Below are 26,035 nucleotides of genomic sequence, written 5' to 3' on the forward strand. Positions count from 1 at the left end.
ACCCAATCCTACCATGAACTCAGCAAGTAGCCTTGGGGTCAGCCACTCCTCTCGGGCCCAGCTCCCCAGCTGTATTGTGGGGATAATAACAACACTGACTTTGTTCACTGCTCTCATTGGGGCACTAACAGTATCTAAGCACACGTTGTTGTTGTCATCACCGACACATACAGGCTAGATTACGTAGGGCTGCCTTTGAAAATGGACCCGAAATTTCAGTGGTCCAAAATGCAGCAGCCAGGATACTGCAGGATGGGAAATTCCTGGAGATTTGGGAATGGAGCTTGAGGATGGCGGGATTTGCAGAGGGAAAGGACCTCAGTAAGTATAATGCCATACAGTCCACTCTCCAAACAGCTGTTTTCTCCAGGGGAACTAATTTCTGTCACCATGATATCAGTTGTAATTCCGGGAGATCTCCAGCCACCACCTGGAGGCTAGCAACCCTACTGTACACCATCTTAAATATTGTTCATATGAAAACTATCACATGCTTCCTTCGTCTTTCAGTCTTCCAAGAGAGCTGTGCTTCTTGCCTGAGTTTTTGAGTGGCATTTGGACTGTGTTGGCCTTTATCTTTCCAATGAGATGATGCTCCATTGTTTACTTCTTCCCACGATGCAAGTGTTGTAATCTTAACACCAAGAGCAATTCAGAACATAAAGGCAGCATAGCATCTGAAGGTTGGTATGAATTCTGCAGATGACCCCCCCGCCCATGGTTATTTCCCCTCCTGTTCCTCCCCCCCCCCTCCGTTTTTTATTTTTTGGGGAAAATACAGCCCAATGATGAGTTCTGGTGAGCTCAAAAGCTTGCACAATGTTTTATGTCATTTTAGTTGGCCCTAATGAAAAGCTATTACCTGGATTTTGGTGTTTGCTTTGGCTGTTATGTGGGCTGATACAGCCAACTACAACTTTTTTTATTTTCCAATAAGCAGCATATCAAGAGCTCACACCTTTGAAATAACCGCTATTTATTATATTTATATTCCATTCTCCCCGCAGAGCAGGCTCAGAGTGGATTACATCATAATATAAAACAGCTTAATAAAACCAAGTTCAATTTATAAAATCCAGCGGCACTTGCATTGCCCTTCCCTCATTAAAACCGTCTCAGAAAGTCCATTTTTCTTTCATATGCTCCATAAATAATATTGTGCTAATGATAGTTTTAAGATGAAAACTTCTCTGTACATGAAAAAGTATCTGAAGCAGACTCAGATTAACTGGGGGCTCAGATTTAACGTTTTGTAATAAGGATGCCTAAATATTTCATCTGGCATTCCTATTGAAATGGCTATTGTTGCTCTTAAGAATAGCTTATCCTAGCTCTAGCAATGGCATTTTAAACTATCCTGCCCAGGGCTTTTTTTCTAGGAAAAGAGGTGGTGGAAATCAGGACTGCACTTTGGGTCAGCTGGAACAAGGGGGAGTTTTTTAAAGTTTAAATTGCCCTCGACAAAAATGGTCACATGGCCAGTGGCCCCGCCCCCTGATCTCCAGACAGAGGGGAGTTGAGATTGCCCTCCGCACCGCTAAACTCCCCTCTGGAGATCAGGGGGCGGGGCCACCGACCATGTGACCATTTTCAAGAGGTGCCCGAACTCTGTTCCACTGCGTTCCAGCTGAAAAAAAGCCCTGATCCTGCCATGTATTGTTCTTAATGTTTTTCCCGGTTTACTTGAGTTATCTCTGTTCTGCGCTCAGCTGCACATTTCATGCTGACTAGAGACAGTTGTAGCCTTCACAATGCAACTTAATAGTTATCTTATACATCCTAGATTTCTAGTTTATTAAAAAATGAATTTAAAACATTTTACTCAACAGAAAAGTCACTGGTATCTTCAGAAATCCTCATTGAACAGACACTGAATCCCTTAGCACTTCCATTTTCACGCTGTTGTTCACCAAGTTGAGCAGGGACCAGGGATTTTTATCTCACTCGAATTGTTAACTCTCAGCAAAAACTAGAACTCTGCACCTGCTGCACACAGTTTCAAGTGGATAGCTATGTTAGTCAGTAGTCGCAGAACAAAATTCAAGTCCAGAAAAGACCAATCAAAATTTCTGGTGTCTAAGCTTCCATGAGTCACAAGCTCAGTTCATTAGATAAAATGCAGTGAGCTTTGATTCATTCAACCTCGTACCCTGGAAAATTTGGTTAGTCTTTTAAGTGCCACCAGATTCAAATTTTGTGCCACCTTCTGCAGGAATCAGTGGCCTACCATAACTAGTGACTGGTCTGTTTCTTGGACTTTTATATCACCTTTGACCTCTGAGCGACCTGCTTTCCATGCTCCCTTAGCCCGGCTGTCTTTCTTCTCACACTTCCTATGTCCGCATAGTGAGAAGCCACTCATCAGATCTAATCCAGTGAGCTGTAGTTCATGAAAAAATGGACTAAAACCATTCTTTAAGGCACCACAAGATTCCTGTTTCATTTCCTAACACGTCTAGCCCTTTCTGGAATAATGAAAAGGATAAAATGCAATTCCAAACCAAATCATACGACTAGTTATGGGCTTAGAAGTTACAAAATTATCCTTCAAAGCCCATTGACTTCAATAGGGAGTAATGGTGTTTACAGGAAACAGCCCTGTTGGTCTGCAGTAGAATAGTGAGATTTGAGTCCAGCGGCACCTTAGAGACCAACAAGATTTTTCAGGGGACGCGCTTTCAAAACTCAAAGCTCCTTCAGATGAGCAAGAATTGGGTTCAGTAGCACCTTAAAGACTGACTAGATTTCCAGGTATCTGAAGAAGCGAGCTGTGACTCACGAAAGCTCACACCCTACCACAAATGTTGTTAGTCTTATAGATGCTACTGGCCTCTTGCTCTTTTCTACTGCTACAGACTAGCACTGCTGTCCTGTTAGATTTCCAGGGTCTGTGCTTTTTGTGATGAAGGGAGCTTTGACTCTCTAAAGCCTACACCCTGAAAATCTCGCTGGCCTCTAAGGTGCCACTGGTCTCAAATCCTGTTCTTTAGGATCTGACCTACTGCGATTCTCTTAGAGGAATGGAGGGCCCGCATCTCTTTATGAAAGGCCACCTTGATCCAACCCAACGCCCCCCTTAACCCTCCCTGCACTGACGTGGGACAAATTCAGACGCTCCTGCCTGGTTACTCCCACTCGAGGTCACGCCCCCTCTTATGACGTCACCCAAGCCACCCAATCCCGGCGCGCAATGTGTCTTCTCCGACTCCCCGGCCACGCCCGCCGGTGACCAACCTCCCCCTCCCCTCCCCTTTGTCCCTCTCCCTCCGCCCCGGGGTTTGTTTGCATGGCCCGCGGAGTGGCAAGCCCGGATTGGTGCTTCGCTGCTCGGCCAATCCAAGAGGGGCACCTCAGAGCCGGACGGCCGTTTTTAAAAACTCCGCACTGGCTGCGCGTCCGCCCCCTCGTGCGATCGCCCCCCGTAGGCCTTGCCCCGGCGCCTTTTCCTGCAAGGGACTCTTTGCGGGCGTGCGGGTTAGCGCGCGGCGCGCGGCTGTTCCGCACCGCGCGGAGTCACGTCGGAATTGATAACGGCAAAAAAACTTTTTCATTTCTGAGCCTTTCGGAGCAGCGCTCGCGCCTGGCCGCTGTGGATTGGCCGGCCGCTCCGATCGTCCCCTTTCCTTCCCCAGCCAATCAGGGAGGAGGCTCTCCTGCTGGAGAAGGGAGATCTCCCTTCGGGAGGGGAGAGAAGGCTGCGCGGAGGTCGGTGCGGAGATGGGGAAGGCGCGCAAAGTCTGCCTGCTGAGCCTCCTGCTGGCGCTGGCCCAGCTCGCCCTCCTAGCCCGGGGCCAAGAAGAGGAGCCCGGGGCCGGTAAGGGGGCTGGGGCGTTGCTTGCGTGCGTGCAGGTGGGGTGGGGTGGAGGCCTGTCAGCTCCGGGTTGGGGAATTCCGGCAGTCCTGGAGCTGGTGCCTGGAGAGGGGAAGGACTAAAGCATGATACCGTGGCATGGGTTGCACCGCGCCCCCAACAAGCAGCTGTTTTCTCCAGGGGAGCCGATCTTTGGAGGTCAGTTGCAATGCTGGGGGGGGGGGGCGTCGCTAGGCCTGGAGGTTGGCAACCCGAGGTGGGAGCCTGAGGGTGGCCAAAGGGCGTGGGAGAGCCAAGCAGGCCAAAGGAGGGGGGCATCTCTTCTAGCACGGGAGAAAACTGGAGGGTCTGGAGTGGGAAATAGCGAAGGGAAGAGACTGGGCTGCTGGCAGCACAACTCAGACCCTTTCCCGGCAAAAATGCTTGTTCCTGCACCCCTTTCGTTTGGGGAGCTGGACCAACCCTTCCCTTTCCTCATTTGCAGCGTTGCATTATTCCATTGCACAGGCCCGCCTTGTGTTCTTTTGTATTCTTCGTGCAAAGAGACAAGGACGCCTCCAGTGCCCGGTTTTCGAAGCTTACCTTGGAAGGTTGCGAGTCCAGCGGCAGCTTAAGAGACCAGCAAGATTTTCAGGGTATGAGCTTTGGAGAGTCAAAGCTCCCTTTGGTGGTTGTATCTTCTTCCTTCTTGGGATCGGAGAAAGGAGCTTTGACTCGTGAAACCGGAGATCCTGGACACCTGGTTGGTCCCCAAGGTGCTTCTGGATTCAAATCCGAGACAGCTGTGCTCTTGTGGAATTCAGTTGTTTCCAGCAGTTATTAGACAGGACAGGATGGAGCCTCCCTCCTTCAGAGGCAGTATACCTTAAGAGTAGCATACATGGGGAACTGCAGGATTTGAGTCTCTGAGGGAGCTTCGATTCTCGACAGCTTAAACTGTAAACATCTTGTTGGTCTCTACAGTGCCACAGGACTCAAATCCTGGTGTCCTACTGCAGACCAACATGGCTACCCACCTAAACCTGTCTTCTTGGGAAATTGTGTAAGCTTGGGTGTGAATCAGTGGTAAGGGGTTTCATCTTGGGTGATCTCCAGGGATCTTAGATTCCCTAGTAAGGCCTATTGCTTTCCTCCTAGGTGCACTGTAGGTGTTGTTGCACTTGGAAGGTTGTCATTCCTCAAAACTTACATCAAAAGCAAAGGAAGTTCTATATGGAGGATGGAGCCTCCATGTTCAATGGCAGTATACCTCTGCCCCCACAATTCAGATAGGAAGGAAGATTGTGGTTTCCCTTTTCCCAAGGCATCCTGCTAGTCACAGCAGAAACAGATTACTGGCTTACAGTAAGGTAGTTCTTACATTTCTGTAAACTTGGAGAGGAATGCATGGTGAGCTGTTTGATCTTTTCTCTCTGACTGATCTCAGGATCTTGGCTAAAATGGCCTAGTAGGGCCTGTTGCATTGCATTTATCTGAACTGCTGGTGTGTTTCTGGATAAACTTACTGAAGTAGCCTAAAATTCGGAGCTGAATGGTACTTATTGTACGCCTGTGGGGCTGAGAAGCAAAGCAGTGTTGGCAAAATATTCCTGATGTTGATTTTTCCAGACACCTTCTGTTTGTCCAAGCGAACAATGGCTACTGTTTTTTTTTCAAATAGCGATTTGAAGCACTTAGTCCCAAGTACCTTGATCTGTCTTTCAGATAACAAATATACCTCCCTGGTGCTAGTAAAGGATTGTTGGATTCTTTTAAAGGTTGGCTTGAAAGTTTTGCTTGATAGACCGTTCACGTGTATTCAGTGGCCTAATGTACGTAACTCCCCCAAATAATACTCTTGTAAATTGAATATTTTTACTTGGACACTGATTTCAAAATTACTTTTCAGTGGTACTCTAAATATCAAGAGGAAAACAGAAATGCAGCTCACTTTGAAATGTTACGATACAAATTCTAGTTAGGTGGCTGTTTTAGCCTGTTACAGAAAAAAAATAAAAGGGGGGCGATTTAAAGACTGTCTGATTTATTGTGGCATAAATATCATTGTCGCAGCCGTACTCAACAGAGATTTAGAAATTCTGTTCCTGTTTTAAGAATGTGTTAATCTCAATAATTGCTAGCTGCTATTATCGCTTGACTTAGGTGCAGGGCCCAAGCATGTGGAAGAATGCTTTACGGGTGGGGGTGCACAGCCTGCAAAATAACAATTTCTTCCATAATACTTTATGTAGGGAATGGAATTGTGGTCCCAAGCCTGTAGTACAAGCGTTTCCTGCGCCCGGAGAACTGTTTGGCTTGCCTTCAATATCTGTATATACTTTCAGATTGCAGCAGAAGGCCCTACTGAAGACAGAGTCTAAAAACAGCATTGTGGATTTGCCCAGATCCTGTGCTCAGGGTTTGCTCGAGGAAGTTTATACTGAATTGTGCATGCTGTTTGGTCTGTTACACAAATGAGTTCTCAGGGGAGATTTTTGCTTACAGTCTTGGAACTGTGCAGGTTTCAAACATGTAATTAAATCCGCCCAAGCTCTATAATCATTTCAACTCACAAATGCGTGTAGGGATCAAAGCCGGAAATTAAAGTGAGAACTTATTTGTACCTGATCTAAACCAAGAATTATTTCTCCATCAAGGGCTATCCCTTGCAAGAGCCAGTTTGGTGTAGTGGTTAAGAGCGCGGGACTCTAATCTGGAGAGGCAGGTTTGATTCCCCACTCCTCCACTTGAAGCCAGCTGGGTGACCTTGGGCTAGTCACAGCTCTCTTGGAGCTCTCTTAGCCCACCCACCTCACAGTGTGTTTTGTTGTGGGCAGGGCTCATTTCGAGGGGGAACACACCGGAACATCGTTCCGGCAGTTCCCCAAAGAGGTCACATTTCAGGTGGCCCAACCCACCTGACTCTCAGCCATTTGGGGCCTATTTCAGCCTGGATTGGGGCTGAAACAGCCCAGATCGGACCTCTGATGGATGGTGGATCACTCTCCCACTCAGCAGTGGCCCAGTCCTGACCATTTTGGGCCCCTTTCCGGCCATTTTCAGCCCCTTTTTGCCATTTCGGGCCCAATTTAACTGTATTTATGTAAATTGAAATGTTGTACTCCGCCCTGAGCCTGCCAGGTGGGGAGGGCGGACTAAAAATCTAATAAAACAAATAAATAAATAATTTCGGCCCTGAATGGCCAAGATTGGGTCCAAAACAGCCAGGATAGGTGATGTCAGGGAGTGTGGCACACGCAGATCAGTTATGCTAATGACACACTTCTGGTGATGTCAAGGGGCGTGCATATGCTAATGAGTTATGCTAATGAGTTCCTCCAGGTCTTTTTCTACGAAAGTAATGACATACTTTGTAAACCGTTCGGAGTGGGCATTAAAAGTTGTCCTGAAGGGCGGTATATAAATTGAATGTTGTTGTTGTTATAGTACTCAGTTCCATTTCATTGAAGATGGGCTCGCTGTTTTGTGCCCGCCAGTACTTCGTATTGAAGGAATGAGTTGTCATAAGAGTTCTGAAAAGCGTCCCTCCTCTAATGCCTGCTCAACACAAGAAAAAGGCTGCAGTTGCTTAGAAAAGGCTACAGCCTTGCAGGCTGTGCAGTAGACGTCCTTTGTGGCTTACCTGTCTCCCATGGCGACTGCAGTGGGGCAGCAGTGTCCAGCAGTGCCTTCCACTGGCCTTTCATCTGTTTCTCTTGGCCTCTTAGGTAATGGTAAGTGAAACTCCATTCTGACTGGGATGCACACTAAGTTTGGAAACGTTACTCAGGTGGCATGATTTGAACCGTGAACTGGGTGCCTTATTCATCTCCAGCGACTCTTACATCAGCAACAAGCTTCCTGGTCTAGAACATGATCCAACTTTTCAACTGAACAATAGCGCCATTTATTGCACGGTCATGTTAATTTTCACACCCACCCACACTATTTAGGCACCATCCAGACACAATATTTATGGACGGCTTCATGCTAGACCGAACCTGCGCGGCTTTTGTTCTGCCAAACCCTACGCGGCTCTCTGGGCCAAGTATTACGACTTGCCTGCTTGAAAAGGTAGACAACAAATAGCAGAAGGTTTAATAAGGCCCTGCATGAGGTACGTTTGACTAAGGGGTGTTACGTTGTCGCTGATAGTAAAGAGTTCAGTAGCACCTTTAAGACTAACCAACTTTATTGTAGCATAAGCTTTCGAGAACCACAGCTCTCTTCGTCAGATGTTGTCGCTGATATGCTTGAGAGTTGAAATGGGACACAAAGGAAGAGTGATTAATCCTTGAGGACCAGGCTAGGGGACTCCAAGCCTGTTCCTACAGATAAGCGAGGAAGATTTTTTTTCCCCATACACAGATTTGAATTAAGTTGTCAGTCTTAGGCAGGAGAGCCTCTAAATGATTTCAGAAGTCGTTGAGTTCTCTGGAGAATAAGAAAGCGCAACTTGAGTATTCCTATTTTCTCTGTCAAATTGGAAGAAGTTAACCTGATTTTTCCACATTTTTGTTGTAGAAAGGTAAAGTAAAGTAGAACCTGTTATGTTCTTCACTTGTTGTAAAAAAGCCTCTGCTTTTTCTCTTCGGGATGCTTAAGTTGGATGGAATATACTTGAGTAATTATTTGAATAAATCAGTGTGTCTTTTTAAATGAATAAAACAAAGACAGATTTTCTGCCTCCGTTGCCTGAGAAATGTTTAGCTTAGTTTGAGGAAGGCTCTTAGCTTAGAGCTTTAACATGGGTGTGTGTGTGAGAGAGAGAGAGAGAGAGAGAAATTTTGGTTTCAGATGCAATTTTGAGCGTTACCTGCATCAGAAGTCTTAGGTAGCCAGGCTGGAACCAGCACTGCCCCAAATCTTAGATAATAGCACCAGTCAGAGTAAACAAGACTAGATGAACCAGTGATCCTACTCAGTTTTCAAATGCAACTACCAGTAAGATTTTGCCTTCTCATATAGCACCCATCCCCTGTCCCAGATGCTGCTGTACTTGCACGAACACAGATTTCGAGCATTCTAGGAACCTGCTTGTGGACACCCAATGTTTGCATTCTAGATCTTTGTTTTCACAGAAATGGGCGTGTATTATGTGTGTCACCTGCATTACAGTGTCATTTTTTTCTTAATTAACTCAGAGTCTCTTGCCAAAGAGGAGACTGATGAGGACGATGATGAAGATGAAGTTGATGACACAGAGGTGAAAGAGGAAAATGGTGTGTCGGTGCTGAACGATGCAAACTTTGACACGTTTGTTGAAGGCCAAGATACCGTGCTTCTAGAGTTCTATGCCCCGTGGTAAGCTTGGGACCTGCAGCGTTTTGTTGTTTTAAGCAAGTGAATGTGGTAGTTGTCTGCTGTGTGTATGCTGGCAGTTGCCATAAAGTGCTTCCATCTAATGCATGGCCATGCAAAGAAAGACGTTGGCACCAATACTAAACTGTTCTGCACTAACCCAGATTTGGCCAGTCAGCTGGAAGCCCTGGTTAGCCTTAACCATTGTTAACAGTGGTGGTGTTAGTGTTTCTGTGGGAAGTTGTGGGAATCAGGTGACATTGATGCCAGACGTGATGTTTCAACTTTGAGACAGCAGGGATTTCACTGAGGAGGGAGCATCTAATTTTACAGTATGATGAAGAACTCAGGCATTCAAGGGCCAGTGTTAACATCTGTATTGTTTTTTTTAAAAAAATTGTAAGTAAAGAAAAAAATAAAGACAATAAACAATGGATAAAATTATTTATTTATCTATTTATCTTCAGTTTCTATTCTGCCCTCTCCGAACTGGAAGGCACAGGGTGGATTACATTCTGTAAAACAGCACACTAAAAAACTTAACATTTTACAGTTTTAAAACAACAATATAAAACAGTGCAATATAAATATTTTAAAAGGTACAAGAAAGCAGCACAGGAGCAAGATATATAACAATACACAAACAGTAAAAACAGTATATAACAGCCTATTGTACTACAAAACAATTTCTCCTCTCCATCCCCTTATTTACATACACTTAACATTTATAATCAAAGTTTTAGAATGTTAATTTTACAGTTTGTCTATTTTAATAATAGAGATTCTTAGTTTTTCTTAATTTTCAGCTACGTAGTCAAAAATGTTTTTTCCATTTTTCTGAAATTCTAAGATTGGTCTTATTATGTATATAAGAAGTTAATTTGGTCATAGGCGCATATTCATACAATTTGTTCATCCACTCAGTCTCATTTGGGCAAGATTCTGTCTTCCATATTGCTGCATGTACTACTCTCGCTGCCGTCACCATAAAACTGTGTGTTTTGATAATATTACTTGGTAACATTATACCAAGTAATATTACTCGGTAAAACATTTAATAATGTATTGGGGTTTTGACACAAGATACGTTCTATAGTTGTGGAGGTTGCTGCTAGGGAGTGTTCACTGATGTGGTCTTCCTCCATTTGAAGTGCTCAGATCACAAGAAGAGCGTTCTCATGATTTATCCGAACGTCACATCAGGCCTAAGAAGGCCTTGGCCTGTTGTCCTTGGTTTTGCTGTGCAGTAACTAAGAGCCAAGCTACAAGTGACGCCTGACACACGTTGGACACTTGTCAGCTTCCCTCAAGTTTTGATGGGAAATGTAGGCATCTTGGTTTTACAGCTTGGCTCTCCATTACAGCTGCAAGACCAGGATGCCTACATTTCCCATCAAAACTTGAGGTAAGCTGACAAGTGTCCAACCTGTGTCAGGCGTCACTTGTAGCTTGGTGAAAATCACCTTGCCCTTGTGTGCACAGAATTTTTAAGTGGGATCCAAAACAATCTATAGTACTCTAGCTTCCCTTACTTAGAGAAATGCTTGGTATTGTCTGGAGCCCACAAGCCCAAACGTTTGGACAATACAGAATATTTCTATTGCAAAGATTTGTTACAAAAGGGTAAAGGATACTGGAAAAAAATATGGCTGCATCCCTTGTGGAAAAGATAAGAAAAGGCATTTGAAAGATGTGGCATCTTCCTCCCACAGTCAGTGGGAGGCTTTGTTTTGCTTTGCATTGCTCTGCTTAATTTCTATCACTTCTCAAAATGTGAGCGGAGTTACTCATGAATATAACACTTAACCCAGTACCATTCTGAAATAAAGTATTCTCTGTGCTTTCTCGGATGCTCATCAGTCTGATTCAGAAATTGAGAAGCAAAGCTTAACTTCTTACTAATTTTTCCCCCTTGTCCTTCAGGTGTGGACATTGCAAGCAGTTTGCTCCAGAATATGAAAAGATAGCCAAAACACTGAAAGAAAATGATCCTCCCATCCCAGTTGCCAAAATCGATGCTACTGTAGCCACTGCTGTGTCAGGTCGTTTTGACATTAGTGGTTACCCAACCATCAAAATTCTGAAGAAGGGGCAGCCTGTGGATTATGACGGCTCAAGGACTGAAGCAGGTAAGCAGCATCGGTATTCAGAGGTTGCTAAATACAGGTTGCTACACATAGCCAGTAATCTGTTTCCGACGTACTTCAGTGTTGACTTGTGAAATAAAGGGAGAGTGAGGACGGTTTCACACGTGGTGTAACAGTGAGAGTGTCCAAGTAGGATTGTGGGACCTAACAAACATTCCTTCATCTCTTTCCCCCTTATGGCAAAAAAAACCCATGAAAAATGTTGCACAGGTCACTTGTGTCCAAAAATGTTCCAAAAGCAAAGTGTCTTCCATCAAACCTTTTTTAACATCAGTTTACCAGAGTGTACCGTCACTGGACCCCAAAAACCATTATTGATGGAAGGATTTCTAGCGTCGAAGACTTAAGTCTGCAAAGAATAATCTTGGAGATGTATTTTGTCAGAAGCACTGGCAGTCAGCTACTCTTTCACGGAATTCTGTAGTTTCCTTGTTTTTGTTTGTCATTTATGCCTTTCTCATTCAAGGTGGATCACACAGTGTGCGAATAGTACAGTACAGTCAGTATCAAGGACGTTTCCATAAACAATGCCATAGGGTAAATAAACATAAGTTTACAAAGACATAGCATTAGCAAGCAAGCAAGCATCCAATACAGAGTTTTAAAAATGCAGAAACAGAACATAAGCAATTCTAGGAGTGACATTAGACAACATGAAGCACAGGTAGCACATAGGGGCACATATTTAAAGCAACAGATATTACGTAAGGCAACATAGTGGTGAAATCTACGGACCCTAACTCATTAGCGAAGCATCTGAGAGCCTCGTAATACAAAAGCCTTTTTTTATAATTTGGTTTTGCATCATTTGCGGAAAGCTGGGAGAGTGGGAGCTCTCCTGACTTCCTCAGGCAGGCCGTTCCCCAGGGTAGGGGGCCACCACAGAGAAAGCCTGTGTATGGGCTTCTGTTGATTTCACCCATGGGACAACATCAGCTAAGAATAAGGGCATTTTAAAGGCAGCAGGTCACCAGCTGCCAGTTCAAGACTTAGCAATCAACTTCATGATTTTCCCAAGCAGGTTACCAAATATCCCATAATGTCATGTGCATGCCAGTGTAACAGTTCTTAGTGTTTTAAACCAAGGGAAGGGAAGGGTATTTGTATGCACGGAAGAAACAGGATCTGAAACAGAACTACCCTGATAAGTTCCGGTTCTTAAAGCCTCGGGACTTGTTTCCCCTACCCTCTGATATCCGCAAGCGCACCCTCTGATTTTCCCCATACCAGTGGTATGTTGCCGTACCACTGCTGTATGTGCTAAGAACACCACTTAGCAGTGCTGTTCTTAGGGACACTGCTGTATTCAGAGCAGAACCTGCCCAGGGGTTAAGTGGCTTGCTTCCTTCTACGAGGACTTTGCTGGGGTTGAGATACCAACGGTCGTTGCAATAAAGAAGCCATTATGTTTTCAATTCATTTTTATTTTAGAAATTGTGACTAAAGTGAAAGAGGTTTCACAGCCGGATTGGACCCCTCCGCCTGAAGCAACCTTAGTGTTGACCAAGGACAATTTTGATGAGACTGTGAACGAGGCTGACATCATCTTGGTTGAATTCTATGCTCCATGGTAGGAGGGAGCCCTGCTTGCTTCTGCTATTCCTTTTCCTTGTGTCATGTCTGTTTATGGCTCCTGTGTTGAAGCAGCAGTAGATTCTGTGTGTGTGTGTGTGTGTGTTCAGAATAGTTGATCTTCTAAGGCATTTGCATCTGAATCGAGACATTTAAGTGGATGCTCCATACAGGAACTTATCAGCTACAAATTAAAAAAAGAAAAAAAATCCAGCACTGATGCTGTTAATGTTAGGAAAAACAAGACTGTTATCCCATTCTTGTTCCTTTCTCTTTCATTTATAGTAAGCTTCTTTCCATCCTCTTTAAAAAAAAAAAATTGAAAATCTCCTTGAGATCTTTTATTTATTAAATTTATAGTCTGCTCTCCCCGCAAGCAGGCTCAGAGCGGATCATGTCATTAAAAGACATAAAATAAAACAGATAAAACTGGTAGCATAAAAAGCAGATACAATTCAAATTTTGCCTGCAAAACTGCCGTTCTTCTTTTCCTATAGGTGTGGACACTGCAAACAGCTGGCTCCAGAATATGAGAAAGCAGCCAAGGAGCTTAGCAAGCGTACTCCTCCGATACTCCTGGCAAAAGTTGATGCAACTGCTGAAACAGATCTCGCCACGAGATTCGACGTGTCTGGATACCCGACGCTCAAGATCTTCCGCAAGGGCAAACCCTTTGATTACAATGGCCCAAGAGAAAAATATGGTATGTAATTGCGAGTGATGTTTCTAATTCCTAGTTCATGCCAAAAATTATAAATGCCGCGATCAAGACTCGGAGATCCCTGCTCCCATTCTTGGGCACTGAGCCACAGTCACTCCATGTTTCATTTAGAGAAATGCGCTTGCTATTTTTGGTAATGTCTTCTTGTAATGCTTCGTAATGTATGTTTTATTTTGCTTTATTGGTAGCATTAGCATGCTCTGCAAGTGAACTCGTTTCAGTGTTTGTACTCTTGGGTTTTGATATTGAGTAAAATTGAGGTTTTGTGTTAGTGTTAGGCCATTTCCCCCTACTTCTTTTATAACCTTGTTGCTGATTCTCTGGTACAGCAGTGATAAAATGCAGCACCGGCAATATAAAAAATGATATTGCAGCTATAAGTTTCAACAGGGAGGAATAGCAGTTTCGTAGCTGCGTAAAGATAAGTCCCCAAAATCCAAGGCCTAATCATAAACGATGTAGTGTGTGTGTAAAATAAAGTTTGTCCGATTGAATTTTAATGAAGTAAAATGGCACTGCTTTTTTTCCTTTTGCCGACCAGTAGCACTGTATATTTTTTTTGGTTTCAACATAGGAATTGTGGATTACATGATAGAACAGTCTGGCCCCCCATCCAAACAGATCCAGGCTATCAAACAAGTGCAAGAATTTATGAAGGATGGAGAGGACGTCATTATCGTTGGGCTGTTCAAAAGTGATCAGGACCCAGCCTACCAACTGTATCAAGAGGCTGGTAAGCCTTTTCTTTATTGACGAATAATTTCACTAATCTCTGATGCCTGGGCTGCATTCAGAGGTCACAAACAAACCAGTTTGTTTGTGATAAGAGCCACAAGAGATGGTAAGCCCCGTGCAATAACTTAATCATGACTTGTAGGCGGTGTGCTGTAGTCTGCACCCAAATGTGGTATCGCAGCAAGTTAGTTTTAAAACCAGAAATCTCCATGAGAGGGGTGAGGAGGAGGGTGCAAGCCAGAGGACCTCCTTGGTCATTCTTGATATGGCAAATTGTGGTTGCTCGTTTGGCATCTGATATGGTCCCACATAGTGAAAATGCTTTAAACGTTCTGAATATACAGAGGAGGAGAATTTGTTTTTGCTGATGGATGCCTAGTAGAGATGGGCACGAACAGGAAAAAAAATGAATCGTGTGGTTCGTGGTTTGTCGCATTTCACGAACCACAAACTTTCACTAACCTGCCCTGGTTCGCAAACCGGTTCGTTTGGTTCATCAAAATATCACATCCGGGTCAGCAAATCGTCACTTCCAGGCCAGCAGAAGGTCTACAGAAAGTCCATCCCCTGTTGTCTAGGAAACTGATCAGCACCAGGCTGTCTGCAGTGACGAACCAAAAAACAAACCAGCCTAAAGTTTGTGTCGGATCGTCAGAAATGGGCTCTGATGAACCGCTGGTTCGCGAACCACAAAACAGCCTGGTTTGTGCTGTATTTTGGTTCATATTTCGGTTTGTGCCCCTCTAATTCCTAGTAGCTTTGGCATATTTTCTCCATCATTGGCTATTGCAGAGCCATAGCCCTTAATGTTTCCTGGTTATTCTCACTGAATTCTTATGTGGGGGTGAGGGAACCACCCACTCACTGCGGGTTCCAGACCATGGGTGGGAGAATCCTCATTCACGTCAAATAATTTTTATTTATTTATTTCAAATTTGTGTTCCACCCTCCCCGTGAGCGAGCTCAGGGCGGATAACAACATATTAAAAATACAATTAAAAATTCATGTTCATTAAAAACAATATATTTAAAACAGAATGGTGGATAGCCTTCACAGGGAGGGTTAAGATTTATACACCCCTTTTTTCCAGGCCAGCGGAGGCCCAGCCTCAGCCATATGTCTGGCAGAACAACTCTGTCTTGCAGGCCCAGCGAAAAGATAGTAGGTCCTGCCAGGCCCCGATTTCAGCAGACAGGGCGTTCCACCAGGTGGGAGCCAGGACTGAAAAGGCCCTGGCTCTAGTCGAGGCTAGGTGGGCCTCCTTGGGGCCAGGGACCACCAACAGCTGTTTGTCCCCTGATCGGAGTGTCCTCTGGGGAATATATGGGGAGAGTGTATAGGGGGAAATGGCAAATTAAAGGATGCAGACTGCCTTCTGAAGTCAAATTCCCAGTGAGTGAAACAATCTCGGTTTTCTGGTGGAAGATAACATGTTCAGCATTCTGGCGAGGAAGAAAAATGGTCTCTTCCATGATACTAAATCTTGAGACTTAAAGTGACCCAAGCAGGACTGATCCTCAGGGAAAATATTTTAGCACTAAGAAGGGTGCAGAAGAGAGCAACTTAAACATGCAAGAGGTTGGAACTCCTTTCCTATATATTGACTCTAAAGCAGTCAGAAGAGCGGGGGGGGGGGGGGACTAAAGGAAATGAGAGGACCGTTATAACATTTTCTAAATAATATTTAGGAATCTCCTAATGAAACCAACTGACACCAAGTTCAGGACAGACAGCCCTGCCACACACAACATATCATTTAACTCATGATGGCTGCTAGATTAGTCCTTTTTAAAAAACCTTCTTTGACATTAGGTCATCAGTTAGCCGTGATTGCTGGATGGAGCCTCATGGTACAGAGGCAGTATACCTTAAACTAATCTTAACATTAAGATGAATGGCACTGTCTTGCTATCCTGTTGACAGCACAGATTCGTGAAGGATAGATGTATCAGTGGTTACTAGCCGTGGTGACTAAAGGGAACCTCCGCATTCAGGCGGTCAACCTCTGAATACCGGTGCCAGGAGACAGCCTCAGGGGGAGGCCTCAGCCCCGTAATTGGCCCTCCAGAGTAACTGGTTGGCCACTGTGTGAGTTGGGATGCCGGACTAGATGGACCGCTGCTCTGATCCAGCAGGGCTTATATTCTTACCCAGAGGCATGGGGAGGCTGTGCAAGAGGAAGGCTGTCTTCTTATTCTTGTGGTTTTGTATGTGCAGTCTGAGAAAGTCCATGCTGTACGACACTTCAGTTTAAGGATAGTGATGCTATATTAACTGTTTGCATTTCTGATTCAGCCATTGTTACCGTTCTGATTTGGGGAATTTTTTCAACTTTTTTTCAAGCTAACAGTGTAAGAGAAGACTACAGATTCCATCATACTTTCAGTCATGAAATCTTCAGCTTCTTGAAAGTGGATCCTGGGAAATTGGTGGTGATGCAGCCTGAAAAATTTCAGTCAAAGTATGAGCCCAAAATGCATGTTTTGGATATTAAAGTGAGTAATAATGTCCACAGAAGAATAACGCTGGCCCTGTCTGAGAATATCAACCATTTATGAGTTCTGATCTCTAGTGTTCTGCATTACCTTTTAACTGATTAGTTCTGTTTGGTATGGAAGTAGATTTATATTGGGCTTCAACCGAGGCCTTTATCTGTAGAGGGTGACGGCCTTTTGTGCAGTGGGTTTCATCTTTTATACCTGAGGGGACCGCCTCAGGCATACCTGAGACATACATGAGGGACCACCTCTCCCTGTATGTACCCCGGAGAGCGCTTAGATCAGCAGGAAAACATCTGCTGGCGTTCCCTGGCCCTAGGGAGGCTCGACTGGCCTCAACCAGGGCCAGGGTGTTTTCGGTCCTGGCTCCAACCTGGTGGAACTCTCTGTCGGAGGATACTCGAGCCCGCCAAGACCTTGTGTCCTTTCGGCGGGCCTGCAAGACAGAGATATTCCACCAGGCATTTGGTTGAAGCCAGTATTCAGATCTACCTGTTGGCCTCCCTGCCTGTCTATTAGTGGGGAGCTATATGAGTAATCTGCCCCATGTAGGAATGATGGCAAATCGCGCACCAACTGACGCCTCCACCCCTCTCTTCCCCTTATGGTTGACAGGGAAGGGTGAAGTGAATCCCGCCCTGGGATATTAGGAACATGGTACAGAGTTTGTTTTTATGCCCCGAAGTCTGGCTTTTATCATTAAACTGTTTTATCAATATGTTTTTATCTGTATGTTGTGATCCGCCCTGAGCCCTTTTGCAGGGAGGGCGGACTATAAATCTAAATAATAATAATACCCTCAACTTGCCAAGCAATGTGTAGAAGCAATGGTCATAAAGATCAAAATATTCCCCTATATTCCACAAACAGTTAAACGTTTTCCCTTAAGGGCAAATTAAAGCCAAAACTATGGTGATTAATGAAACCAGTATATTATAATTATTTTTCCATTAATTTATTTGCCTCATTTATACCTCACCTTTCTCTCCAATGAAAACCTAAAACAGCTCATAGTGTTCTCTTCCATTCTGTCTTCACAACAAGGTAGGTTAAGCTGAGTGTATATGAATGGTCTATGGTCATCTAGCAAGCTTCCATGGCAGAGTGAGGATTCAAACCTGGATCTCCCAGATCCTAGTCTGACACTCTTAACTACTGCACCATGCTAGCTGTCAGATATATGAACTCTGAGCATATCCAGTTCAAGGGTAGGATACAGTCTGAACTGTGTTGGGGTTTGGGGAGAGCAAGGCGAAACGATCGACAAGTATTCCAGGTAGCATTTTGAGAGGAGAGATGTGATCTCCTTTTTGGGGATGGATCCATAAAGTTGTGTCATAGAATAAGTCTTTTCATTGTCGCCAGGGCTTTTTTTCAGCTGGAACGCGGTGGAATGGAGTTCTGGCACCTCTTGAAAATGGTCACATGGCTGGTGGCTCCGCCCCCTGATCTCCAGACAGAGGGGAGTTTAGATGGCCCTCCGTGCTGAGCGGTGCGGAAGGCAATCTAAACAATCTTCTGTCTGGAGATCAGGGGGCGGGGCCACCAGCCATGTGACCATTTTTGCCGAGGGCAATTTAAACTTTAAAAAACTCCCCCCTTGTTCCAGATGACCCAAAGTGTCGTCATTGTGTGGTCCTGTGCTGGCAACCCACTGAGTTCCACCACCTCTTTTCCCAGAAAAAAAGCCCCGATTGTTACCATTAATTAATTCTGGCTATATCATGAGTAAATATAGTTTCTCTGTGCAAAATGGATAGCAGTATGTCTTGGTGGTGAAGAGTTCTGTCATAGCTGACTTGCAGCGGCGATCCCTGGTGGGGCTTTCATGGCAAGAAACTAACAGAGGTGGTTTGCCTGGCTCTGCAACCCTGGTCTTCGTTGGAAGTCTCCAGTTAGTAACCAAAAGTGACCGTGTTTAGCTTCTGAGATCTAATGAGATCAGGCTTGCCTGGGCTAACCAGGTCAGGGCAGAAGTGTGTGTTACACAGCAGGGAATATTAAATAATCCTGACTATTCAATAATCTTAGATTTCCTGTGGCTGGCTGGCATACAGTATTTTCAGTTCCCTTCATAGCCTGTAAGGCTCAATTTTCTGTTGGCTTTTTAGGGTCTGTATACATACTGCATTTAGTGATAGTCTGTTGGACTAGGAACTCGGAGACAAAGTACTGAATACCTATTCTGCTGTGATACTCGCTGGGTGACTTTGGGCCAGTTGCACTCTCTCAGCCTCTCCCGAATGAGTGAGTAAACAAATGTCAGCTCTTTCAAAATATTGCATCTTATTTTTTTACTGTAAGCAGGAATCGACCGATGCTGTTGCAATTAAAGAGCATGTGGTGAAAAATGCCTTGCCTCTAGTTGGTCATCGCAAGACTTCCAATGACGCCAAGAGATATTCAAAGAAACCTCTTGTGGTCGTTTATTATACAGTAGACTTCAGCTTTGATTATCGCGTGGGTAAGTATGCCTTCAAAAATGGTTGCTTACAGTTGCTAAAAGTCTTATACTTCAGCATTGGAAAGACATAAACTCACTTCCTATAAATTACTGGATTGAAGACCTTCTAACTTAACAACATTTGAATATATTGCATATAGGCAGCAATTGCTTATGGACTTATTTTTAGATATTTGGATAGATTTGCCAATATTGTTTTTGTAGCCAGCACTCTTTTTTTCCCTCTTTGCTTTTTTTTTTCTCTTCGCTCTAATAAAATAATAAAAATTGGGGGGGGGGAAGGGTGAGGGAGAAAACGGTCACCTTGCAAGAATTAGTGCAGAACATCGCAGAAGTCTCTTAAATTTCTTTGTGTTTGGTGATTTCCAGCTACCCAGTACTGGCGAAACAAAGTTTTGGAGGTGGCTAAGGACTTCCCAGAATATACATTTGCCATTGCTGATGAAGAAGACTATTCCACAGAGATAAAAGACCTGGGGCTGATTGACAGTGGAGAGGATGTCAATGCTGCAATCTTCGATGAAGGGGGAAAGAAATATGCCATGGAACCAGAAGAGTTTGATTCAGACGTGCTAAGGGAATTCGTTCTATCATTCAAAAAAGGTAAGTTGCAGTGGGGTGTGTAACCTTTTTCTTCCTCCAATCAGGGCTCATTTCGAGGGAGAACGCGCAGGAACGCGGTTCCGGCAGTTCCCCAAAGAGGTCACATGTCAGGTGGCCCCACCCACTTGACTCTCGGCCATTTGGGGCCTGTTTCAGCCTGAATTGGGGCTGAAACAGCCCGGATCAGGCCTCTGACGGGTGGTAGATCACTCTCCCACTCAGCAGCAGCCTAGTCCTGACAATTTTGGGCCTGTTTTTGGCCATTTTCAGCCCCTTTTTGCCATTTTGGGCCCAATTTTGGCCCTGAATGGCCAGGATTGGGTCCAAAACAGCCAGGATAGGTGATGTCAGGGGGTGTGGCGCATGCAAATCCGTTATGCTAATGACACACTTCCGGTGATGGATGTGGCATATGCTAATGAGTTATGCTAATGAGTTCCTCCAGCTCTTTTTCTACGAAATGCTCCCAGTTATCTGTGAGGTGACTGTCTCAGACACGGTGCTTCTTTAGAGCAGATGGACTCTCCCAAAGACTGGATAGATCTTTAGCCCTGAGCCTTCTGATGTTCAGACGAATAGATTCAAAGATCTTTTCCCCCTGCATTGTTTCCTGCCGTTTTCATGCTTAATGACAGTGGATTGGATCAGCAACAGGAAAATGTACTCAAGTGCAGCTCCACTAGTGAAGGGTCTGCAGTGACGCCTTGCCCTTCAGTATCAATTTTAACATAATAATAGTGTGTCTATAATATACAACGGATGGTCCACATGGTTTTATATGATTTGTTTTTGAAGTGTTGAAGGAAATGTCCTGCACTTGCGGAAAAGATAGCAGGAATAGTCACAGTTTCACTGAGCACAAACGGGCGAGGAGAAATTCTAGTACTTTGTTTGAGCAAGAACGTGCATTTGTGGAAGTCTTGCAGTGGAACCTAGTGCATTATTTTTTATATATTTATTCTGAAATAATCTTTCAAGCAATATCAGAATGATTTTTAAAAATATGAGGACATACACGCTACTGATTTTTATTCAGATCCTTTTCAGTCCTGGCCCCAGCCTGGTGGAACGCACTGTCAATGGAGACCCGAGCGCAGCGGGACATATTATCATTCCACCGGGCCTGTAAGACAGAGCTGTTCCGCCAGGTGTTCGGTGGTTGAAGGGGGCGGTGCCATGTTGGCCTCCCCCCTTTGGGGTGGGGGAGTTCTCCCCACCATTACACTTTTATGTACTTGGTTAATTTATTTTATTATTGCTTGTTGTATGTTGATTTTAGAATTATTGTTTTCTTGTTGTTACTGATTTTAACTGTTGTTCACTGCCCAGAGCCCCTGAGGATGGGCGGTTTATAAATCGAAATAATAATAATTAATAATAAAGGACTTTTCACAAATCTATATTTGTAGTATTACTTGACAACGTTTGTTTAGAATAAGTTAACTTAGACAAGTTATCTTCCATACTTTTATATAACTATTCATAGATGGTAAGAGTGTGTACATTTCCAGTAAAATGCAATACAAATATTTGCACTGCTTGCCAAACTTAGAACCAATTCTAAATCAATTACTCACACCACATTTTTAAGATAACACAACAGACCAACTTTTGAATCCATTGGAATCCTCTATATCCAGTAATTGCCTGTATTAACTCTACTGTTAGACCAGAATTTCTGTTCATTTTGAGAAAATCAGAAACTGGTCTTCCCTTCGGGATTGGCAACAGAAACAAATACCAATCCGGGTATTATATACGTGTCTGAATTTACTTAGGTACCAATTGAACAATATTGTAAAATTAATTTTCTTAATATACAGATGAATTTTTAGGTACCTTTTCCCCAAATACAACAACATTCTCCAGTAGGTACTTCTGTTCCCAAAACTTGTTCCCATTTTACCATTTTTATTGAATACTGGAGCTTAATTGAAAAACAATGTTTGCATGTCACAAATACTCTAGTTTCTCTTCCAATTGTACACACGTTTTGCCTTTTACCCAATGCACTATTTTGGCACCTTTGCCAAATGCTGTGACGACAGTTGCCACCAAACTGAAGATGCTGTGTAGCTAAACATCTCTACAATCAGTAAGGAAAATTTTCATCCTAGTTGAGTTTTTTCCCTAAGTGCCCATCCAGTTACTAGTTTAGGCATAGGAATGGTCTGTTTTAAATCTTCATTGCTTTCTATTTCATAATTGAAAAGAGTCCAGTAGCACCTTTAAGACTAACCAACTTTACTGTAGCATAAGCTTTCGAGAATCACAGTTCTCTTCATCAGATGCGTGGAGGGTAAGAAGAAACTGGTCAGATATATAGGTGGAGAGGGGAGGGGGGAGTAGATGCAATCAGTAGCTTCTGATAATGAAATCAGTTACTTCTGATAATGAGATAACCATTCATAGTTCCCTATTCAATCCAAGCATGACTGAGTCAAATTTACATATGAATTCCAATTCAGTAGCTTCCCTTGGATTCTGTTTTTGAAAGGTTTCTGTTGAACTACAGTGACCTTTAAGTCCTTGATGGGATGTCCTGGTAGACTGAAGTGCTCTCCCACTGGTTTCTGGATGTTGCCATTTTTAATGTCAGATTTGTGTCCATTCTTTTGTGCAGAGGTTGGCTGGTTTGTCCAATGCACAGAGCAGATGGACATTGTTGGCACATGAGGACATACTCCCCCCTCCCCTCTCCACCTATATATCTGACCAGTTTCTTCTTACCCTCCATGCATCTGATGAAGAGAACTGTGATTCTCGAAAGCTTATGCTACATTAAAGTTGGTTAGTCTTAAAGGTGCTACTGGACTCTTCTCTATTTTGCTACTACAGACTAACACGGCTAACTCCTCTGGATCTATTTCATAATTGTAACTGTATTGCTTTCACTCAAAACATTTGGTCTGAGGAGTGTAACAGTAAAGGAAAGGTGTAGGCATATGGGAGCTAGTAAAACTTGTTGCGGGCTCTATTGAACTATTTTTTCAGGAGTGCATCGGTAGCAAACATAGTATCTGTATGACAGTTTTTCCTTTTTTTCTCCCCCCCCCCCCCCAGGTAAACTAAAACCCATTGTGAAATCCCAGCCAATACCAAAAAACAACAAGGGGCCGGTGAAGATTGTAGTTGGTAAAACATTCGAATCGATAGTATTGGATCCAAACTCTGATGTCCTCATAGAACTATATGCCCCATGGTGTGGCCATTGCAAGAAACTTGAGCCTGTCTATCTAGAGCTGGGTAAAAAATACAAGAACCAGAAAAATCTGGTCATTGCCAAGATGGATGCCACCGCCAATGACATCACCAATGACAGCTACAAAGCGGAAGGATTCCCCACCATCTATTTTGCTCCCAGCAACAAGAAGATGAATCCTATTAAATTTGAAGGTGGGGAGAGAGATCTGGAGCATTTGAGCAAATTTGTAGAAGAACATGCCACCAAACTGACCTTAACAAAAGAAGAACTTTAAATGGAGTGAAGGTCATCCAATACAAAAAAAAATGTTGATACAAAGTTAGAGAGAGGTTCACAGGAGCAACTCAGCACCTGGAGCACTGGGAGTTTTGGGGATAACGAAACAATGCAGTATGAAATTTTATTACACAAGAAACGGACTCTGAACTCTTCTGATGTGATTTTTTTCAGTCGTTAACAGTTCTTTCTCATGAGAAATACATTATTTTTTTGTGACTAACTTGAGATTGATTCTTGTGATACTTTATTCCCTACTTGATAGCAAAGTTTTAAGAATCTCTTAACGTCAATCCAGCAAAGCTTATCCAAACAGGATTGTTTCTACCTGTAAGAGAGGAACACTTTGCTTGTGCTTGGCGCATGTATACAGCCATGTACAGAGCTAATGCTGCCTCCAGGTCTTGGGGTCAGCACCTGTGCCTTTGACAATGAACCACCCACCATATTTTGTTTTTTAAATGTGTGTCGGGTCACTTTTGCATATACTTCAGTATTGGCTAGGAAACACTTCTCTTATATCCAGGGCACTTCAGCATCTGTGTGACTTCTGGTCATTTGATGCTTAGTTTCAGTCAACTACTGTAAGTATCTTTATACTTCCCACCCGGTTTAGGGCACTGATGCCCTGTATTTCAGGCTGCAGCTAAACAAGAGTCAGAGAAGGAAGAATGATGCCTTTGATTTTCCTTCTGGTGGCCATAATGGCCCGTATATACTCTTCTTTATGCTGGTCAGATCTATAATCTACACTCAGTTTCTTTACTGCCAGATGCTGATCTCTGTCTTCTGAGCTCTGCTCCTCAATGGTATTTATAAGCTCCTCATGTGAGCTGGGCAAAGGTGGCACATCTCTGAGTTACCTGGGGTGGCTCAATCTCGCACAATTCATCGCTTGATGTCCTCGTTACATGAGCAGCTATAGCTGGTTAAGTGAGCACCTCTCCAGCCAAGGTTTGTGCCTTTCCACAATAAGTTTGGACCAGAGACCAGGGCCACAGATGAAGTCCCAGGGCATCTACTTTAGAGAAAGAGCTAAATGGAAGAGAAGGTACCTGGCACGAAAAGCAAAGGGCATTTGAGAGGTACTTGGCATAAAAAGAAAAGGGCATTTTGAAGGATCTTCAACTCTACTGCTTTCTCTGAATGCCACAAAATCCCATTAAGGGGCAAACACAGCCCCTCTTAAAGGCTAGGTTTGTGTAAAATCTTTCCTTTTGTGCTGTTCCAACTGCCAGGCTCCATTTGTAACAGAGGCTTATATACCTGTGTGTGTTTTCTTAGCAAGAGAGATTGCAAAGTTGCTTCAAATGCCATTGAAATGAAGTGACTTCCGGAAGTCGTTCACTTTCTAAAGCAACTGCCTATTTCTGAAACACTTAACAGCAACACCCTGCATTACCTTGACTAATTACTTCAGATTATGCTGCCTAACCTTGTTCATCTGTTCAGCTCTCTGCATAAAAACTATCCTGACAGGAACTGTTTCCTCCTTGCAATTCTTGATGATTAAAAAGAGTTGGAGATGCTATAACATGGCAGTAACCTCAGCCCTTTTCCTCTTGACTTGTACTCCATGTTGTCGGTTTGGTTCTGATATATACATTAACCCAAAGCGACACTTTCAGGAAGTTTTGGAATTTTTCTTAGTATACATGCCTGTTCCCACCACATGCCGCACTATCCCTGCAGTTGTGGTAAAATCTGATAAAGGTGAATTAGGATTTGAGGAGTGCTCATTCTGGGGGTAGCTTGACCCTAGATATGAGCTCCTTCATTTCTTTTGGATATAAGCATTCGTGACCAGTATACTGGCTAGGAAATGCCCTTGTTAAAACCCTGTATGTTCCCCGAATAATGCTGAGAACCTTAGCTACACAGGGTGAAAGTTAGGACTTCCAACTTTCGGAGGTGGAGTAACCTCCATTTTCTGAGAGTTATCTCTGCTTAGAGCGACAAAAACAATTGAGGGGCAAAGGAAGCTGGTAGTTCCTGTGTGATTTTTTTCCCCACCGGTCTTCAGGAGGGTTTCACAGCTACCCTCTGCTTATAAGTGTACTTCTGTGATTCTTCATCCACCTCTTAACAGCTAAAGCAACTGCAGACGGCCTCTCAGATTGAGCAGAATCCTGAGACCAGAGAAGAAACAGGCTATTTATTAGCCCTTCCTTTCCAGGCCATTTTTCCATGCAAATTGCTATTTACAGAGAGAAGCCGTTTGGGTGAGCCAATTTTGACTGACAAAATGGCTGAGGAGGAAAGAGAGGAGCCCTTCTGTTACATTAGTCTGCCTGCAGCTACTTCACCTGATAGGAAATATCTCCCTCTTCTGGAATCAGAGCTACCTAGTGTGTAAATCTGATCCTGCCTTGCAGGTGGCTCATTTTGAAGCGATAATGTAGCCAATTTGGAAGTAACGGAAGAGGTAGCATCTGTCACTTGTCCAACATTCCGCCAAGCTGCCTACATTTCCCATCAAAACTTGAGGGAAGCTGACAAGTGTCCAACCTGTGTCATTCGTCACTTGTAGTTTGGCCCTCAGTCAGTCACTAGTTTACAGAAGCAGGATGTAGGTCAAAATCTACCGGTCTTTAAAGCCAGCTTCTGGAATGCGTGGACAGCTAAAAGGATTATCTCAAATATCCACCTTTTGGGCCAGCACTTACCTATGTGCTGTGCCATTACCCTCTCAGAGTTTGCATGAATTGGAAGACCCCATTAA

General features: G+C 43.8%; 1 protein-coding gene across 1 annotated transcript; it reads left to right on the forward strand.

Annotated features, from left to right (window-relative positions):
- Positions 1 to 3,271: 3,271 nt before the first annotated feature.
- On the forward strand, positions 3,272 to 23,541 carry PDIA4 (protein disulfide isomerase family A member 4). The gene is made up of 10 exons (XM_054991703.1): positions 3,272 to 3,814; positions 8,935 to 9,094; positions 11,015 to 11,220; positions 12,670 to 12,808; positions 13,308 to 13,513; positions 14,106 to 14,264; positions 16,611 to 16,762; positions 19,073 to 19,229; positions 19,599 to 19,832; positions 22,896 to 23,541. Exons 1-10 carry the CDS (start codon positions 3,718 to 3,720, stop codon positions 23,309 to 23,311), a joined length of 1,926 nt encoding a protein of 641 aa, XP_054847678.1. The 5' UTR covers positions 3,272 to 3,717; the 3' UTR covers positions 23,312 to 23,541.
- The last annotated feature ends 2,494 nt before the right edge of the window (positions 23,542 to 26,035 follow it).

The sequence above is a fragment of the Eublepharis macularius genome, chromosome 11, assembly GCF_028583425.1.
Source record: "Eublepharis macularius isolate TG4126 chromosome 11, MPM_Emac_v1.0, whole genome shotgun sequence".
Taxonomy (NCBI): Eukaryota; Metazoa; Chordata; class Lepidosauria; order Squamata; family Eublepharidae; genus Eublepharis; species Eublepharis macularius.